Source organism: Talpa europaea, assembly GCF_964194135.1.
Source record: "Talpa europaea genome assembly, chromosome: 10".
Taxonomy (NCBI): Eukaryota; Metazoa; Chordata; class Mammalia; order Eulipotyphla; family Talpidae; genus Talpa; species Talpa europaea.
In genome coordinates this window covers 97,123,829-97,144,354 of record NC_140077.1, presented here as the reverse complement: position 1 = coordinate 97,144,354, position 20,526 = coordinate 97,123,829, and the positions used below count along the sequence as shown (strand labels likewise).

General features: G+C 47.8%; 1 protein-coding gene across 2 annotated transcripts in view; it reads right to left on the bottom strand.

Annotated features, from left to right (window-relative positions):
• Positions 1-20,526, bottom strand: part of DPYSL2 (dihydropyrimidinase like 2) — a gene marked incomplete at its 5' end in the record, with an annotated part of 103,187 nt that overhangs the window by 14,456 nt on the left and 68,205 nt on the right. For both annotated transcript variants that reach the window (XM_084245406.1, XM_084245407.1), the window contains 5 exons: positions 2,498-2,618; positions 6,503-6,571; positions 7,109-7,189; positions 7,636-7,697; positions 10,708-10,872. In XM_084245406.1, coding sequence (XP_084101532.1) covers positions 2,498-2,618; positions 6,503-6,571; positions 7,109-7,189; positions 7,636-7,697; positions 10,708-10,872 — 498 coding nt within the window. The remainder of the gene's footprint in view (positions 1-2,497; positions 2,619-6,502; positions 6,572-7,108; positions 7,190-7,635; positions 7,698-10,707; positions 10,873-20,526) is intronic.

Genomic DNA, 20,526 nt, shown 5'->3' with positions numbered 1-20,526 from the left:
TCCTTATACCACTCTGATTCAAGATCACCCGGCTGTTTGTTAGCTTAACGCAAAGCCCTCATCCCCAAGGTGGGGTGGTCTTCAGGGCCCAAGACCTTGCACTTTGCTTTATGCCCAAACCATTTCTATTGACCGCCAGAGCACAGGAAGTCTTGTCTCAAGTTTGGGTTCCCAGGATTTTATGTCTCTCAGCAGCCTCATCTGTTCTGAGTGTTTCACCTCTGTGTTATGGTGGAGGTGGGTTTCCTCCTCCTTCTCCTCCTCCTCCTGCTTCCACACCACAGAAATCTCCACATTGGACCCAAAGTGCTCAGAGCAGGGGCCAGGAATCAGGACCCAAGGGCTCTCTTTCCCACAGCTGAATTATCTGGGGTAAGCTATTCAATTTCCACGTTTCAGAGTCTCTTCCAACATCTGAACCTATTAAACTGAACAATGTCTAAGTTCTCTCAAAGAGAAAAACCATCCAAGGAATTCTGGTCCTGGCAGTTTTTTCATCTGCTCGTCCGCAGGGTGGGCTGGCGAGCAGCTGTCCCGCTAAAGGCACAGAACAGGGCGGCAGCATGTTCTCGGGGAAGGCCAGCTGCTGGGGCTCGTGCAGTCTTCCTCATTTAATGAAAGTGATTATCTCACATGCTCACTTGCCTAAGCACCTGCTATCTTAGACTCAGGACCACAAGAAGGGTATCTGGGTGGGGAGCATATGGGGATCCACAAGGGAAGAAGATACAAGATGCTGATTTTCTAGCAGCACAAGGGTAGAGGAATGCTGACTCCTCCACAGCCTGATGCCCTGAGACAGGCAGCGTATATGTGAACAGGGGCTCTCTCCTCTGTTCTGCCGCGGTTGGCTTGTAGCACTGTGGTAACTGCCGATTTCCCATGTGACTTTGCACCAAGTGCTCTCCTCAACCCCCACTTAGGAAGCTTGAATTTGGAAAACAAACCTCTGTTTTTAAATTATGCTATGCTGAATGTTTAATAATATTAAAATTGTTAGAAATGCATCCTTAACTTTTGGTTTATTATCATCTAGTTACACTATAATTGTAAAGTAAATCAAGTAAACAGCCCCCTATTTTCCCCTTTTCAGACACTGTGCTACATTCCATGACAGCAGTGACTGGTGTTGGGTGCCAACGTTGATCCCCGTCATGAAATGTGTGCCTGGGTAACAGAGGGCCCAGGAGAAGGAGGGCTTCCAACAGAATCATGTAGAGTATCTCCTAAAAACACAACGCAAAACTGATTCTGAATAGATGATGTTATTTTGAAGACTGGTCCTTATTTCAAAAAAGCAATTCCTCCCAGCTGCCAGCAGAGGGCAGGTTTCCAAGGAGAGGGCAAAGCAGCAACCATCTGGGCAAAGCCCAAGGATTGAGGCCCCAGCACAGCTCCAGGGAACAAGGACAAGGAATCAGGGTCTGTCTGGAAGCCATCAGCTCTCGGGACACGCTGACTCACTTGTCATTGAGCAATTTGTTCCAGGTCTCGCACCAAATTTCACGAGTAAAAAAAATCCTACAGTCCTTATCCACATGGATCACATCCCACAGAGAACTAGACCCGACCGGTGGAGGTCAAACAGCATGTTACCGACAAGAAAGACAGAGATAAAGGGATAGAAAGAGAACGAGAGAGATCAAGAAAGAGATTCAGTGGCCAGGAGAGAGCTAGACAGATATCAAGAGAAATGGAGACTCAGAGACGGAGAGAGATAAGGAGGCAGAGGGTGGGGGAAAACAGGAGGAAGGGACACCAAGACCCACCCTTAAAGCCCATACATCCCCTTGGACTTGGAGTTGCACAGGGCTGAGTGCTCCCCAGGAGCGTGTGATGATCCAAAGTCAGCCCCAGCAGCTTACAAGAAGGCGCGCTGCATTCATAAGCCATGAGGTGCCCCAGGAGCGTGTTCTGGAAGAAGAAGCACTCGAAGCTGCACTTAGTAAATTAGTTTCCAAGAACCTTCTCAACAGCCTTCCTCGTAATAACAGGGAGCCAGCCTCCGCCCACAATACACAGTCATAGTTTATTTCTCGGGAGTGACTTGAGCATCAGGAGATCTGGGGGTGAAGGGTCCAGGCAAAACCCTCACATGGTCAAACTGGTGGTGATTTGATCACCCGCCACGGAGGGGAAATGTATTTTGCAATATAACGTTCCCCAGAAGGATCCTGTGGCAGATGGGAACTGACATCATCTGTGTATGTGCCCAGTTTATTTAGACTGCATCAAATTAAACCCAACTTTTCTATGGGGGGGGCAGGAGGGAATCGCGCCTGCCCACCGGCTCTCTGCCGTGTGTGCCTTTAAATAGACACTAACCAGCCCGCAGCGGCGGAACAGAGGGAGAAACTGGAGCTCCCCTCCTTGCTCAGCTGTAATTAGGTTAATGCTGGAAGGTGATGAAAGCGGCCACTTGGCATGAGGGTCTGGAAAAGGAGCCGCCCGGTGAGGACCCCCCCACCCCCCAGACCTGCCCGCCACTGGTGCTCACCCTTTTTCCGGGCCTGGGCGATGACTTCGGCCGCGCTCTTGCTCATCACCTTGGTGATGTACAGGGGACAGTTGGTCTGGTTGGCGATGGTGATAGAACGATTCACAGCTTCGGCCTCAACCTACAGAAGAGCAACTGAATATGAGAACTGTGCCCATTTGGTGCCCACCCCACCTGTCCCTGTCTTTAGCCTCCACCCAGACCCCACACAGCCCTGCATGAGCGGGTGACTGGCCCAGTGTCACCCAATATTGATTAGCTACAATGGTGGGGGTGCATCCCTGCTCCTTGGATGTGCTCTGTGTGCAGTCAGCAGGCCTGCAACATCAGCATCGGCCTGGGGTCCAAGAGAAATGCAGCTTCTCGGTCCCTGCCCACGACGCACAGGACTGATCAGTCGCTCTGGGGTGGGGCCCAGAGACTGGAGTTTTAACAATGCAAGGAGAGTCTGCGCTGCTAACAGCTGAGACCCACCACACAAGGACAACCACTGCTCTCCAATCCGGGCCTTTGTCCCACTTGCCCAGAGATACTGAGTGATGCGGGTTTTGTGCTGGACTCCTGGCAGATGCCACCAATGAAGCCAGCACAGCCCAAGGAACAATACGACCTCAGAGTAGGCAGCAGGCACATCTGTGCAGACCAAAGGCCCTCTGTGTGAACACCACCATGGCCACCACAGACTGGTACGGCCTCTGGCAGGAGACGGGAAAGCTGTTCTAGCTAATAATCCCATTCTTTAAACCTGCTGCTTGAATGGCATTTTACACTACTGCTATTACCTGGACAAGGGGCAGCAAAGACAAGTGAGATCAAGTTAGACCTTAAGCGGAATCAGCTCTGTGCGTTTAGAACAGGCAACCACAGAAGGTGAAACTGTAAAGAACCAGTCTCAAAACATCTATTCCCTCTCCAATCCTGGCAAAAGGCTGTGGCTTCAACTCCTGAGGCCAGGGGCTGGGCCTGCTTGGTTTTTTGCATCCTGTATATGTCTCACCCCAAACACTCCCCAACAGGTGCTCAAAAATATTTACATAACAAATAAATGATTTCGCTTAATGTTACCGCTTAAAGTGAGGCTATGCCATAAACAGCTGTTATTTTTCACAAGAAACAACTAGTTCCTAGCTAAGCAAGTCTCCGCAGGAGCTTGGCTGGAGCTGAAGTTCTATAATTGCATTAACTGGTAATCTAATTAAATAAACTAAGACAACCCCATTCACATTTGGCCTTGCAGGATCAGCTATGTGGAGAGGGATGTCTAGAAATCCAAAGGCAAACCCAATGGCTCTTGAAGAAGCCCATTAGAAAGTTACATGTTTTTAATTCCCAGAATAGCTCAAAGGCCAGCCCTTCTCTCCTCTGTCCCCATCGCAGCAGAGGCGCCTCTGGCCTCAGCAGAACAGAGGAGAGCTACCCTGCATCTCGGCAGTCTCCCCAAAAGTCCACAGAGTGAACAGCCAAGTGGAATCTACTAGAACCTCACAGTCCCCAGAGGTGCAGGTGACATCCCAACCCAGACTTTTCAAAGTGAGCAGAAGCACCATTTGAAAATGCCCAGGAGCAAAGGCGAGGCGTGGGGCCAGCCTCAAGTGACCACGCAGCATAATCACACTAATTAGGGGGTAAATGGGGCGAAGTGCCAGTTCTGTGCCGATCCTAATCCTGGCAGCCGGGCTTCCAGTAACACTGATTTAGTGGCAAGAATCTGGGGAGCAGAGTCTTGTCTGGAGTCGCTCCTCTGCTCTGAGGTAGTTTCTAACCCCTCCCCTGCACCGGCCCAGGGAGAGGCCAGGAGTGAGGGCAGAGGCGGAGCTACAAGGTCACCCCAACTAAAGCAAAGGTCACACGCCCTTAAGCCTGCTTTTTCATTCCACCCAGAATCATGGATGGGTCCACATTTTTCTCTGCGGGTGTGCACGTCGCCTCTCACAGAGGACAAGCTTGTACTCAGGGAGTCCTCCTTTAAACAAGATGTTTTAAAACACTCTGAAAACAGTATTATAGTCTAAAAATTACGAATCATTATAGAGCTATCAAGGACTGCAGCAGGCGAGGGTCGCCTAGCCCTGCTTTCTGGTTTTAAAGAGGAAGCACCCAAGATGCAGCAGGAAATGACCTGCCTGAGAATACACAAGAGTCAACATGCACGACGTGAACACACGCAACCCTGTCTGCTCAATGCACCCTTTACGGCCCAGTCCCCCCCCCCACATCTGGACCTCCCAGTGACACCACGTCCCTGTGACAGCTTTGCCACCCTCACCCCGAGCCACCACTCTCTTCCCAGACACCAGAGTCTTGCGACTATAACTCGCTTTACCCCTCAAGTTCTATCCCACTTGCTTCCTCTCCTTCACCCTCTCTCCCCAACTCGCTTAGAGCCCCTTTCCAAAGGGTCACTCACCTCACCACCCAAGGGCCCAGCACCGCTGGGTGCTAGGGCATCCCCAATGGACACATGGTTTCTAGATTTCTGCATTCTCCAGACTCCTTTCAACCTTATCAGTGGAAGACCAAGGAAAAGCCTACGAGAGCGTCTCACTGGCAGGTTGGAAGAACAGCTCAGGGGCAGGAAATCGCCTGCACGGTTCCCACAGTGAGGCCTTGCTGTTACTGCACAACCATTTGCAATATGTGGAGCCCCAGTTGGACCAAAACGTTCGCGTTCCCTCAGAGTGCGTCCACGCTGTATTCTTTTTATGGCCCACACAGGGCTAAATACACAACAGATCCTGTCCACAAACTAAAGAATCGACCAGAAGCTGAGGGAGATGGCGCCAGCTGGTGCCTGGAGTGTCACGGGGCTGTCACTGGGGTGTCCCTGCTCAGGGGAAGCCCAAGTTCCATGGCTGGCATAGAGTACAGGCCTCTGAATTGGCTGAGAAGCAGGCGACATTGGAAAGCGGATAAAAGAGCCCCAAAAGCAGCATCTCATGAGACATGAGACCCTTCCAAGGAGCTAAGAGCCCCCAATCTGGGGATATTTCTGGATCTGCAATCCCCAAAGGAGACTTTATTACCCACTGCTGGGGGCAGATGTGCTCAGTGTAACCTCTGATGCAGAGATATCTCCTGGGTCTAATCATGAAAAACAGGTTTGTTTTCCATGGTCAAAATAGCAACCAGAAGACTCTGCTGGTAGTTTCTGCCTGTTTGGTGAACTCAGGGCAGATCTGCTTTGTTTTCAGAGTCTCAGGACCTGGGGGTGCAGAGCAGACAGCAGGAGAAAGAGGAGTCACCCCCAGGAAGGCTCTTGAAATCCAACAAGAGCGTGGCTCCCAGAAGTGGCCCCACATAACCAGGAAAGCCGCACTACTGGCTTCTCCCAGAGGCAACACCTTCTCTGCTGGAAGAGGGGGTGCGGCCCCCCCAGCCAGCCAGCAATGAGGCCAGCCTGGGTCAGCACCTGGTTACATAGGCCCACTAGCTTTCTGCTGAGCGTGCACCGGGACGGTGGGGGGAGGGGTTGTGTGTGTGAAAGAGAGACAGAGAGAAGGGGGGGGGGGAGAGAGAGAGAGAGAGAGAGTGTGTGTGTGTGTAAAACAGGAGGATGTCAGGGAAGTAGGCGAGGCCCTGCACTTTCTAGACCTTCGCTACTGGACAATCACTTAACTTACACTTTTCAGATAATTAGAAAAGCTTTTAAATCCCCGTGCCTATGTTTTGGTGACTGGGAAGACTTTGGAGTTCCCAAGTGATGAACTACAAAACCCCGACTATGGGATGCTGAGCCCACGCTGTTTGTGTTGCCCCAGAAAGGGCCGTGGGGAATTGGAGACAAGAAGAGCAGACTTCAGCTGCGCCAGCCCCACCGCGTGCCCCAGGGCTCAGTCTCAGCCTGGACTGAGCCAGTGTGGGCTACACCAAAGCCTGGCACTTCTCAGAGAAGCAGAATCTGCATCTGAGAAGCCCCATTCTCAACAGGCCGGAAGTGGGTTCTAGGTGGGTCTGGCAATGCCCCAAGGGACACTGATTCACACGCTGCATTGAGAGAGTGTTCACCTCCTCAGGCCGGCTCAGCACATGTCCCTCGGGGCCCGTGATGCCAAGGTCCAGAATTCTCTGCTGTTCCTGCAATGTTTAAAGAAAGTGAGGTTTCAGAGACGGGTTAGACTTGAGATGGCTTTGACTGCCTGAGACCTGGTGGTAATAACTTATACAGACAAGACCTAAAAAATGTCACTGCTGACCCCTTGGCCCTCAACACAAGACCCCATGCAGAGAAGCATGAGCTGCCCTGTTTTCACTCCTGGCTGAGGGGTGGCAGATCAGTTACAGCCTCCCAAAGAGTTCCTGCTTCCCCGGGTTGCTGAATGCATTTCCAGCCCCGGGAATGTAACACGTCTGTGTGACCAGGAAGCCCCCAGAGGCACCTGCACCACAGATCTGAGAAGTGATGTCCCTGTGGAAATGGGGTGGGCTGCACATCTGCAGAGCATAGTAAGTGGCACGTGTGCCACCAAGATTTGTGCTGCTGGTGAGGCCATGAGCCCAGCGCCCAGGGACTGGCCCACCAGGTCACCCCACCTTTCCACCAAGCAGCTGAGCTACCAGTTACTTCCCTTTCTGGAGCCCACCTCTTGTCCGAAGGTCCTGACAACCACCTACCTCTGCAATGATGTCGCCATTTTCTGCATGGACTTGGGCAATTGCGCCGATATCCCGGATCACGCTCAGTACTTCATAGATCTGAGAGAGAGGGTGAGGTCAGAGACAGGGGCTGCCATCTTCCTGTCCACAAGTACTCCTGTATTTTGTGCCTGCTTCTATTAAGCTCCACTGTATTGACAGGCCCGAAGGACAAGAATTTTGGCCCCGCTGGCAGAGCAGGACCATCTAGCAATCAACAGGGGCAGTCTAACCTACAAGGATGTGGACTGGGAGCAAGAAGTGCAAGGGCGTCACCTGGATCTGCAGAGGGTGCTGGGGGTTGAGTGGGGCTCTCAGTCATGCTGTCCCATGTTCCTAGGGAAACCCCCGTGCTTGGGACCAGGGTACAGGGTTCATACATCCCCGAACATGAAGTCACATCATCCACCAACGCCTTCCCATGAAGCCGAAGGATGTATATACACTGGAGACAGCTTTCAAGGCAATGGCCTGAATGTACCAAATACCAGAGAACCTGTTCTTACCTGGGAATCTGTTAGCTGGAAGCGATCTTTGAAAGCCATGTACACAAGGAAGGAATTCACCCCTGATGGATAAAATAGACATGGAGATGTGACTTTAGCAGATAAGCCAAAATTAAATAATGAGGACGGGAATAAGAAAGTTCAAGTACTATGCCTATGTGTGCAGAGAGAGACACACAGAGTGAAAGAGACAAAGATGGAGACACAATGATAAAGCAAATGGAATAAAATATAAATCTGGCAATAGGAATCTTTTTAGGACTCTTATAATTTTCTGCTAAGTTTAAAACAATATCAAAATTAAGTTGCCTTAATGTATCTGTACACCCATACGAATATATAACAGTGTTATTTACAATGTCAAGGGGTAAAAGAAATGCAAGTGTCCACTGGCAAAGGAATGGATAAACAAAATGTGATATATGTTGACAATGGAATATTATGCAGCCTTTAAGATGGAAGGAAAGTCGGAAACACATTATAACATGGACAAACCCTGAGGATATTATGCTCAAAGAAATATGCCAGTCACAAAATGACAAATACTACAAGATCCCACTTATAGGTCACAGAGACATAAAGAAGAAAAGAGGATTGCCAAGAGTTGCCAGGAGAATGGAAAGTTATTGTTTAAAGAACACCATTTCAGTTCAGAAAAATGAGAAATTCTGGAGATGAACAGCAGTGATGGCTACACAACAGTGTGAATGAGGCTAGTGTCACTGAACTGTACACTGAAAAATGATTACAATGGCAAAATTTATGTTATGTTATATTTTACCCAACTGTAAGTTAAAAACTAAAAATCAAAGTTGTCCCCAACTGCTGTGACCTTAACAAGAAAATGAAATAGAAAATTCTGCCAATGAGATCTATAATAAAGTGTATTTTCTTTGATAAATACAATGCCCGCCAATGCAGATTTTTTTTTTTTTTTAAAGAGGCACGTATTTTATTTATTTATTTATTTGTTTGTTTTTTTGTTTATACATGCACTGGGTACAGTCAGAAGCGCGGGAGGGTGAGAGAATTCACCAGAGCCAGAGCGGGGAGCAGAGCAGGCAGAGGGACCGAAGTACACTGCTGAGGGGAGCAGCGGGCGGCAGGAGAGGTCTGCACGCCATGTGGGACCCTCCTCCGGTGGCCGGGGAGCAGCCGGGGATTGAACCAGCGCCGTGGAGGTCGCGGGGAGCTTCGCAACCCAGCGCTCAACCGCTGCGCCACCGGGGAGGCCCCCAATGCAGATTTTTAAGAAACAATTTTAAATAAGAAAAGGTCCATTTAAGAAGCCAGCAGATGTTGCAATTCTCCTGGTGGCATTTTAGTTTTTGCCTCAGAGGCACCAAACATCTCTGCCCAACATCCATCACCACAGTAAACAAGCACACTGACAGCCGCCTAGCCTGGGAGCTAACGCAAGCCACCTGGGGCCAGGGGCTCTCTGCGTTCAGGGCCTCAGAGAGTGAGGGCCTCTCCCTCACTCAGAGCCGGGCTACAGTTGCTCCGGTAAGTATGAGAAGTAAAACCCATTTGATTTTAGAAAGTGAGAATGGTCAATGGTTTTTTGGGGGGTTTTTTGTTTGTTTGTTTTTTAATAGTAAGTCCTTTGGCAGCCTTGATATTTTTCAGGCGGGCACTTGAAAGGGAGTTAGTTGTCCTAGGGAAGCAGCCTTGAGCTCTTAAACACCATGTAAGTGTTTGTTCAAATCTTTATAGCACAAGGAAAGGGCTTGGAGGATCATGGCTAGAATTTGGTCAAAGAGAGTCATAGGAGACATTTGATTTGATTAAATGGAAAATGGAGTTAATGATTTTTTTTTAAGTGGGAATAACCTGAGGAAACAGGCATTAATGGACATTAGTTTCCCTTTGAATAGTGATACATTTATTTATTTATTTACTTTTAATATTTTAATTTATATAATTCTTACATCATTTTTCATTTTTGCACAATGTATATATTTTCATTTTGGTTATATTCCCCATACAATTGCACCCCCCTTATTTTGACCCTAATCCTTCCTCTCCCTGCCCCTCCTCCCACACCACCGCCATAGTGTGTCTCTGGTTTATAGTTGCTTGGGTCAACAGTTTTTTTATGTAAAACATTCGTGCTAGGATGAGCCTCGGAACAGCTGGTCCACCGCCTACCTGTGAGATTTGTTTTTTAACTGAGACTCAAAATTTAAGTGATTTGTCCATATAGCTGCTCCGAGGAGAAGCAGAAAAATAAGCACAAGACTCCAGATTTTCACTCTGGGCCTTTCTACCATATCAATAGATATCTATCTTATCCATGGCAAGAATTTTCCCTCTTGCTATTTTACTAGCAACTCATGAGTCTAGAAGTCCCTGAACCTGCAGGCAGCTGGTATTTCCCAGTTAAGATCTATGAAGTCAACGAGTGACCCCAGGAACCTTGTCTACAGCGAAGCTTAAGGGCAGCCCGGACACGGTGTGTTTCAGGGACACTGCCTGAATGGCCCGGGGTCCTGTGGACAAGAGTCCAAGAGACACCTGAAGTCGTCAAAATTTTTCCAGTCTCCTTGGGAATCTTTCAGAAGCCAATATGTGATATCTTCTACCAAAAATAGTCCTGTGGGACTAAAAAGACCCTCCAGTTTGACCCAAAGTCTCATCACCCTCCAATTTATCTTGGATCCTCCAACTTTGCAGGTAAAGGTCACACATGTTCTCCACGCCAGGCTCCTTAGACTGCCCTGGATTTATACTGGGAGATGCACTGTTACCTGCTGAGCAGTTACTCCTGCACTCAGTCCCCAAGCTGGCAAGTCAGTTTCCTCAAACAATTACTTTGGGAGCAGTTGTTCCATAACAAGATTCCCATTATGTAATAAGACTCGGGTTCTCTTATCAATCAAAGCTTCTGCTGCTTTTTATTGGGTCTGGCCACCTCCAATCGGCATAAGCTATAGCCCAAGTCCTCTCATTGCAGAGGTAGGAACATTGGGGCCTAGCAGCACTATTCATAGAGCTTTCTTTACAGAGCTGTTCCAGCTCACACACTGAGAGGGAACTGTCCCTGGAGGGAGTGGGTCCAGGGCAACCTACCGTGGTCCTTCACCAGGGCCTCCATCTCCTCCTGGATGCCTTTATGCCACTCGGTGATGTCCACGTGCAGAGAGTAGTCGCAGCAGGACTTGCTGTCGGCCCATTCCCTCCACTGGTCAAAGGCAGCCAGCAGGCTTGTCCCAGGCTCAGGAATGACATGATCAACTAGAAGGGAACAGACATTGACATCATCATCAGGAGGGGCGTCGAGGGCTGTGGACCAGGGGCTACTTTTCCCACTACAAGCCTCAATAAGGCTTCTTTGGGTTCAAAAGAGATGGTGATTTCTGCAACCTCTTTTAAGATCCACCTAAGCCAGCTGAACACCCAAAAGGGAGAAAGCAGAAACTTGGCATGGATGAGTGCTCTGGTGAAACCGCGCATGAAATGCCCAGATCTGATTTCCCAGCTCAAAACCCCTGAAAGCACACACCTCGGGCACATTTCATGGACAATGAGTCCTTATGGACAATGGCAGTGTCAAATGGCTGGCCAGAGCAGCCAAACCCTTCCTTCTGTTGATAGCTGCTTGTGAGACCCCCCCCCCCCACTAGACGGCAAGGAACCTGAAGGCGCTGGACTGGAGCCATGCAGACTGGGCCTTTTAAAGTTCCCCAGTATATCCACACTTTATCACTGCTCAGATTTCTGCAGCATAATGCCACTTTGTAATTTAAGGGTCATCTTTCATCTTAAGAGTTCAAAGTGTTTTAAAATGGTGGCTATTGTTTTATTATGATTGAGCCCGGACACTGATATGGAGGACAGAGGACTCTAGAATCACACTGACCTGGGATAGCTCTGCTACCTACCATTAAGGTGCCCTTGAGTGGGATCCTTGATTTCTACTACCCTAAATTTTCATGTTGGCTTAAAACGAGGAATTACCTGCCACAAACATTTGTTATGAGGACTAAATGAAACAGCATATCTATCAACCCATGCCATGTCCCTGTTTAAATTTCGCAATGGCTTCCTTAGTCTTCATATAGAGATTAAAGTCCCTAATAAGGTCTATGAGATCCTTCCCAGTTTGTCTCTTGTCTATTTCCACATTACCCTTGACCCTATTCCCTCATAGTCTTCTCTCTAACCATATAGGCCTTTCAGTTCCCACAATATCAGCCTTCTGCCACAGGACCTTTGCATATGCTATCAATCCACCTTAGTTATGAAGACCCTTCACACAGTTACCATCAGGACAGGAGGTTTGCCAGAAGTATTATTACACATCTTCTGCACAAAGACACTAAAATACAAACTGAAATTACTTGCCCAGGGTCAAATCAAACTTGTGAAACAAAGAAAATAAAATCTAGGACTCTTGAGACCTAACGTGCCATGAATCTTTTTTTTCTAAATAAAATATTAAATTGTCTACACTCAGGCAAGAAGTACTCAACTGAGGTAGCCCAGGCAATGCTACTGGGCTCAAATTTCTGAAAATGACCAACTCTTGCAGATTCTGCTAAATTGTCTATAAAGACTTGACTTCGTTGATCTCAAAAATATAAACACATAAACTGAATCTTTCTTGAAAAAAATTAATTTTTATAAGTAATAGCATATTAATTAAATGGGTATATACATATATGATCCTGTAATACATATAATGTTGCCTAAGGAAAAGTAATAAGTTTGTATACTTCTAATGCAAGCTCATGCCATCTGTAAAATGTTAACACAGAAACAGTGACAAAACAATTCCAATTTCCCTTCTTAAAAGTGTGCCCCACTTCTACAAAAAAGGGGAAAAAATGAAAACATTACTTTGTAGGCATCAGTTTGGACAGAATCTCCCTGGCCACTCCCCAGGCTTCATTTGCCTCCTCCAAGCCACCTTTCATAAGTAATCAAAAGGATCCTAAACCTTTCATCAGATCCTGTCACTCTCTGATTAAATCCTCTTCGCTGTCCTCCACTTCTAGAGCAAAATTAACTCAAACTCCTTCCCTTGCCCCTGGCTCCTCTTCCCACCACATACTCTGCTCCTACCTGCTGCTCCCCAGTATCAGGCCACTGCAGATGTTTACAGTTTGACCTGCCCAACACCTCCCCAGCGCCAGGCCTCACTCTCTGCTTGGGCATCACCTCCTTAAGTTCACTGGGCCTATATTAACTTCCCTAGTTTGTTATCTGCCTCACTTGTGAGGATATAAGCTCCCTCGAAGCAGGGAGTGAGCACACAGACCTAGGAGGAGCTCAGTACGTATTTTCAATCAATGAATCAATGTACCTTCCAGTTCACATTCCACCCTGCAAGATCAGGTCAAGACAGGAGGCAGTGATCTGGGAATGCAACCAGATTTTCCTGCTTACCCCCAAGAATACGTAAAATCATCTGGCCTTCTGCTCCTAAGAATGGTCCCCAGAGCGTACTACCACACATGACTGCCAGAGTGCAGGCCTTGCAGGTCTGGGCTGGGATCTGAGGATCTGCATCTTGAATAATCACCCTGAGAGCTAATGGGTCTGCCTGGACCAGTCTGAACATCATTAATTGGGTGTAAATCTTTTCCCACTACTTCTGCCAGTGCCATTCACTGGTGCCCATTTTAACAAGAGGGTCTTATTCAACACACAACAGCATCATCACTTACAGAAACACATGGCTCCCGACATGTACAATACAGTGGTTTCCTGCCATATCCGAAAACAGCTACTAGAGTTATGAACTCTTGACACAGGACACAGACAAAACTGAGGGCTTTGGCGAAATAAACATGTTTTCCCCAAGAGCTAATGACACTGAGAAACGTGTCCCTTGAAAGCCTCCACATGTTTTCCCACAGTTCTCTCTCCTGGGAAGAGCTGCTGCAGGAATAAGGCAGAATGTCATACTCGCTTCCGGGGGCCACAGAGCCCCCATTAAGAACACAAGCCTAAAAACAATTTACACTGAACTCAGGCCTTTCTCTGCTGACGTTCCTACATCATCTGTCCATGCAGGAGCTGGCTTTTGCCAACAGCACTTCTCTATCCATGTAAGACATGAGGATGCTCATCAACCCAGCCTTCCACCAGGCAGGGAGAAGAAGAATGGGTTTTGGGTGCTCCTAGTTCTTGCAGCAAATTGCCCTTGGCTAGGGATGTGCTTTGAACTGTCCATTTCCTTCTCTAGAAACATGGGCCTGAAATTACCTACTGTGCGAGGCTGCAAGGAGTTTCAATACGAGGCGGGCATGACACCTGGCACACACCGAATTCACAGTCCCCAGCATGAGCAACCGGAAGCAGCACCACGGTGGTTCCAGAGGCAAGCTGGGAATCTGGTTCACGAGAGAGCCAAGAACGTGCCCCAGGACAGTGGCTGCATTTAGGAGTCACAACCAATGTCCAAAGTGCTTCCATCTAGAAGACACCAGCCATTTCCAAAGGACTATTATTATTTCTCTTAAAACTGTCAAAGGATCTTGTATTTTTTAACAGCTTCATTGAAATATAACTCACATACTATACAATCCACCCATTTAAACTGACAATTCAATGGTTTGAAGTCTATTCAGAGCTGTAAAACCACAACCACAATCTAATTTTAGAACATTGCCCAAAAGAAAGCCCATGCCTGTTAGTGGTCCCTCCCCAAGCCCCTCCTGCCCTGCTACTCCCAGCCCGAGGCAACCACTAATTTACTTTCTGTCTCTATAGATGTGCCTATTCTGGACATTTCATATTAAATGGAATGGTCTTCTGTGCTTCTTCACTTGGCATCAAGTTTCAAGATCCATCCACGTTGTAAGCGTGTATCAGCTCTTCTTTCCTCTGTGGCCGTGAGAGGTTTTGCTAGGCTGTTTCTGGGTTTACTGGATATTGGCAAAGTATTAGATACAGCAGGCAAGCAGCTCCTTGAACATTCAAAAACAGGATTCCTTTGGAGTTAGTAGTATTTAAAAGGCCTTAATATGTCTTAGCTTTTTACTTTGAGATAATTGTAGATTCACATGCAGTTATTAAGAAATGACACAGAGAGACCCTTCACCCCATGTCCCCCAGAGGTAACATCTGGTAACTTTAGTACAAGATCACAAGCAGGAAGTCGATACTGACATAATCCAAAACCCCAAGTTTTTAAAAGGTCAGGAGTGGTATTTCTGATCAGTTCTCAAGGGCCCTTCATATTCAAAACACAGAAATGCCAAATAAAGCCATCACGTAGTCCGTGTTCTAGATCTGAAGTGGTTGAGGAACCACATTCCAGCCTGCTGGGTAGACTAGCAGAAAGAGAATAAGAAAGAGGGGAGCAGACAGCGTGGGCAGGTCCCCCTTCCAGTCACCCAGCCTTACACACAGTCTCCTGTCTCACACACAGGGGCAGTTCTTAAAACTCCTGCCCTCAAAACACACACACACACACACACACCCTGTACTCCCCCAGGATTCATACTCAGTCAGAATGGCCTCACACACAGTCTCCTATAGGGGCAGTTCTTAAAACTCCTACACTCAAAACACACACACACACACACACACACACACACACACACACACACCCTGTACTCCCCCAGGATTCATACTCAATCAGAACTGCCCATCTCCTGTCCCCTGTTCCAGAGTCATCACTGCCCTAATCTCTACTTCCTGCACTTAGCTTTGTGTCTCTGACCTCCCCCTTTTTCATCTTAGATAAATTAATGAACTGGAATCAAAAGCAAACCATCAGGGAGATGAGAACACAAACCAGGGCTGGCTTATCCACGTGGCTTCCGGAGCTGTATCGACTCAGCAACATGCCAGGTGACTTATTCAACAGGGAATGGCTTTGTTGGTAGAGAGATAAGAGCCTTTGGGACCCCAGCCTGCATGTTAGGACAACATGATTTTGTTCTGAATTAAAAAAAAAAAAGGAGCTGAGGATGAGAAAGCACCTGTCCCAAGGGAAGAGCAGGGACAGACCACAGGAGAGCAGAGGGGAACAACGGCCAGGGTCAGACGCCTGAGTCCCCGGCCAACTCACCACCCACTCATCATGAGACTTTGGGCAAGATATTCAACCTCCTCTGATTCCTCACCTGTAAAATGGGGCTGATCTTCGTACCTAACCCAAAGGTGTAAATGAGTTGCTATGGAAACCAGTTCAGAGAGTACCAGCTGCATAGACCTGCTCAATAAACACCCACAGGAAGGTTGCTGCGTTCTTTTATAAGGAAAGCTGGCACATGAGCCCTCTAGGAAGTAGCCATACTAGACAATCACATACTACACAACCTAAAACACTACTGCCTAACCGGGCTAACCACTTGCCTGCTCACACATCCTGAGTCTCCCTCAATGCAAAGAAGCATCTTCTAAGAGCTAGAACTATCTAGAATGCTTGTACCTGATTTTCTCCCCTAGAAACTGGCAACAAACCTCACAGCATTTTTGTTAGTTTATAAAGTACAAATATGATCAATCATCATTCAAATTCTCTTCTCTGTGTCCCCCAAAGCGGGGCAAGGACTGGCGCTCAGAAGGCACTCAGTGAGACCAGCACAGACCGACATCACACACGCCTCGGTCAAGCAGACCTCAGCTGGCTCTTGTACCGGCGCAGTGGGGGGCATCTTCCTCCCAGGGGCCCACGGTGTGCTCCACCACAGTCCTCGGAGTCCCCAACTCTCCTGTCATGCCCCATACAGGCTTTCCAGGGGCTGAATGCTGGGGCCCTGATGCCCTAGGTCCCCACTGGCCAAAGAAAGGGTGACTAACTTTGACATAAGAGTAACCTGTAAACTTCAGAAGATGGGAGAAATGAAAAAAATAATTCCTCTCTCCTGGCCACATCTCTGTCTGGTTCTAATCCGTGCCTCTTCCATGGGTTACCTCCTTTAACCCAACAGCCCCCTGAAGTTGGAGTCAGTTTTGGCCCCTGACCCCAGGATGGGTAACCCCACAGCTCTACTTCTTAACACCCAGCTCAAAAGAGAGCAGGGAGAAGTGGTTAATTGAGAAGCGAAATGCAGACCTATCCCTTTATATTTTATAACTACAGCAAGTGACCCAATTCAGTAGAGAGAGGAAACTGTGTGATTAGCCTACGTCGTAGGCATGTGAATACACACTCCTAACTGCTCAAACCTTGAAGGACGTGGGGCATTTCCTTATTTCTCGCTCACCTAAGTTCTCTTTAAGTTCTCTGATCTTGCTTTTAAAATCAATCACATAACTCATGGGGACGTCAGCAAATGTTCAGCATCCAGCAAGCACTGCTAGAAGTATTAAGCCAGAATCTAGTGGGAATGTGGACTGGGACAAGATCCAGTAAAATGCACTGATAAAACAAACAACCTCATTAAGAGATCTGATGATCAGCCAGTTTTGGAGGAAACAGAAAGGTAGAAGATAGAAACTGTGCCCTTCAGAAGTTTAAAATCTAATTGGGAAAAAGCAACACTTTAAAAGTACACCTAGGAAGGAGGCCCCCAGAGCCATTCCCACCCCACCCTCCCTAGCTCTGGGAGTGTTGCTCGCTGCTGACGCCACACTTGCTTGCCTCCTTTCATTCCTGGCCCACTGCAGCCTTGTCTTCACCCTGCGGGCACCCCAGAGTACTCCAGAATCATCCCACCCTGTCTGCCCTCTACCTCTGCCTCTGTGCCTCGCCTCCATTCACAGCATCCCCACCCCAAGGGCACCCCGGCTTCCAGGCCGCACTCTGCAAGCTTGCCTCCTGCTTCTTTGGATAATTTCCCTCTGGCTCCTCTTACTCCCCCACATTTTCAATGCTTGTTTCCCCAGGAGTTCTGTCCTACTTCATTGGATTCCACTCACATTTCTGACATTTATTCATAAGGCCTTGAGCTGGGGATCTGAACAGTTGAATAGCAGGTCCCTCTCCAGCTGGGCTGCGTGGGGGTCCTTATTTCTTGCTCTCGCCTGTCTTTTCCTCTCTTGTTGCCCCTAGCCCCTTTCCCTCTTTTCTATCTCCCCATTTCTTTATCTTGCACAGTCTTCCTCAGTGCTTCTGGGGTTCAGCAGTCATCAGTTGGTGGATTTGGTTATGGAGCTTGAGTCAGTACCAGTCAAATACGTGTTATAAGCAGCTGGAAGCCCCAGGTCCCAGAGCTTGTCAGATTTGGCTCCTGCTGCATCACAGGAGCTGCCCACCCACAACCTGAGTGCCCCCTGGGGCTGCCCACACCTGCAACCCACACTCCTCCCACCTGATTGCCCTTCCCAGGTGCAGGCCCACTGGAATGAGGCTGCTTGTTCCTCTCAGGGTGCTGAGAGTTCGACTCTGGAAGTTGAACTGGAGACTGAGAGTGGAGGCAGAATGGTGAGGAACGGGGCAGTGAGCAGGCCCAGATGCCAAATCTGGAGTTCTTTCAATTCAAAGACCATCTCGGAAAGTCATCTTTGGCTCCTCTCTCCATTTTCACAAATGAACACAGCCTAGCCAGATTCCCCACTTTAGGGAAATAGATCCACCTCTCCAGAAATTTTTTAAACGGGAATGGGATGATTGAGCCTCGTTATAATTTCTTATACCACTGATTGCACTGATTTGACACCAACCTCACAATGGGATAGGTTCTCAGCAGTTCCCAAAGTGCTCCCCAAAGTGCCATCACAACCTTATCTCATCTGACGTTCACAATAGGTAGGCAGGGCAGGGTGCCTAGGTGGCTGAGGTCACAGAGGAGGAAACTGGCAGTCACGGGACCTGCCTGCAGTCATGCACACCCAAACTCGTAGAGCTGGAATCCAAGGCCTCCTTGTTTTACAGACTTTAATAAGCACCGCTTCTGGCATTTCTACAAAGAGCACTCACCTCTCAACTTTCCACCTAAACCCTCTTCTGTCATCTAAAGCATGCAGGTTCACTTAAGTGGGCAGAGAATAACCTTAATCCAGTAGATGGAGGGGAGAGGCAAATAGCCAATGTGGGACAGTGAAAGTCAATTTGGGGTGTCAGGTAAAGCACTTGTCAAAATGTCAGCACCTCATAAAATGCTTTTCTTTGAGGCTTGGTGCAGCCTGCAGGTGGCCTCCTTGTTTGCAAGATCAAAGGCCAGGCTAATGAAATCTGTGTGCGGCGATGAAAGATCATTTATAAAATTAAATCATTATAAAGTGTGCAAATCCTTTAAGAGTGACCAACCAAACAATGAGCAGAAGTCCTCCTCTTGATTCATCAAAAGCAATAGAGTGGATGGGGGAGCCAGAAGCCCATATGCAGGCAGCATGGGCCCAGCATTCCCAGGGAGGGCCCCCACCAAGTCACCGGTGGGTATGGGGAGGGAGGGCTCAAAGCGACCACTTTGCCAGATCCGAATGCTCTTGAAGACAAGTGTCCATGGCAAGACTTGGTGGTCTACTCTCCACTCATGCAGAATGGCTGTGCGTGGGCTGGCGGGCCCACAGGGAAGGTTTCCCCCAATGCTGACTGTGAGAACAAATCTGTAGGGGCACTACTGAACCGCCACCAGCCCTTCGATTGCTTGTGCACAACATGGCTGCTAATTGCGCGCGAGTCCTCCTTGCTGATCTAAGCAAGATTGGCTGACTCTGCTAGAAGAGACTGTTAGTGGCTAGAACCAGGTTCAGATCCAAGGATCATCAGAGATTTTTCTATCATTTTACCAATAAGAAACATGAGTCCCAAGAAGTTCCAAGAGTTGCTGAAGACACATGAGATATAAGGATGCCAGAACTAATGCCAAGTCTGAATCCAAATCTGTATGGTTTCCATTATTTTTTATAATAGGCAAAAATATCTATACTTCTGTCATCCTAATAATAGCAATTAATCTTTTTCTATATAACCTTCCAGCTGCCATGTATATATATATATGTATATATATATATGTATATATATATATTTTTTGTGTGTGTGTGTGTGTGTGTGTGTGTGTGTGTGTGTGTGTGGGACCTTCACCACCTGCTGGGGAACAAACCAGTGCTGCAGAGGCTGTGGGCAGCCTCGCAGCCCAGCGCTCAACCGCTGCGCCACCAGGCGAGGCCCCATGTATATATATTCTATGTGGGTGTGATCACAGAGCATGCTCACGTTTAGTTGTGATTTTTTTCTTAATACCTTGCTGTCTTCAAGTCTCCATAATTCAGTTTTGGTTTGTTTTGTTTTTTGTTTTTTGTTTTTTAAGATTTATTTATTTATTTATTTACACAATAACCAGGGTACAAGCTAGATGCGTGGGAGGGTGAGAGCATTCACCAGAGACAGAGCAGGGAACAGAACAGGCAGACTGACGAAATACACTGTTGAGGGGAGCAGCGGGCGAGACAGGAGAGGTCTGCTCACCATGTGGGACCCTCACCGGCAGGCCAGGATCAAACTGGCGCTGCAAAGGCCGTGGACAGCTTCACAGTGCGGCACTCAAGCGCCTGCGCCACAAGGGGAGGCCCTCCATAATTCAGTTTTTAGTGAGAGTTATTGTTGGGGAAATCTAGTATAACTTTCTTTACATTCCCCTTGTGTGAACCAATAGTTTCCAGCTTTTCCCTATTACACAAAATGTTCTTATGAACATATTTATGCCAATAAATTTCCTCATCATTTTCTTTTCTTTTTTTTTTTTTTCTCATCATTTTATTTTTTTTTTTTTTAATAGAGGCATGCTTTATTTATTTGCTTGCTGGTTTGTTTGTTTGTTTTGTTTATACATGCACTGGGTACAGTCCTCATCATTTTAAAGGCTTTCTCTGGAGAGGGCCGAGAGTTGGGAATACTGGGTATGCCCAGGACAGATGACTACACCACTTTGGGGCAGATGTATCCCAAAGTGTCATCCCACTATGAACCAACAGCATCAGGAGCCACCCCCGCCAATGTTAGTATTTTTATTTTAGCTGTTTGTTATTTAAGGGGGTATAAAAACA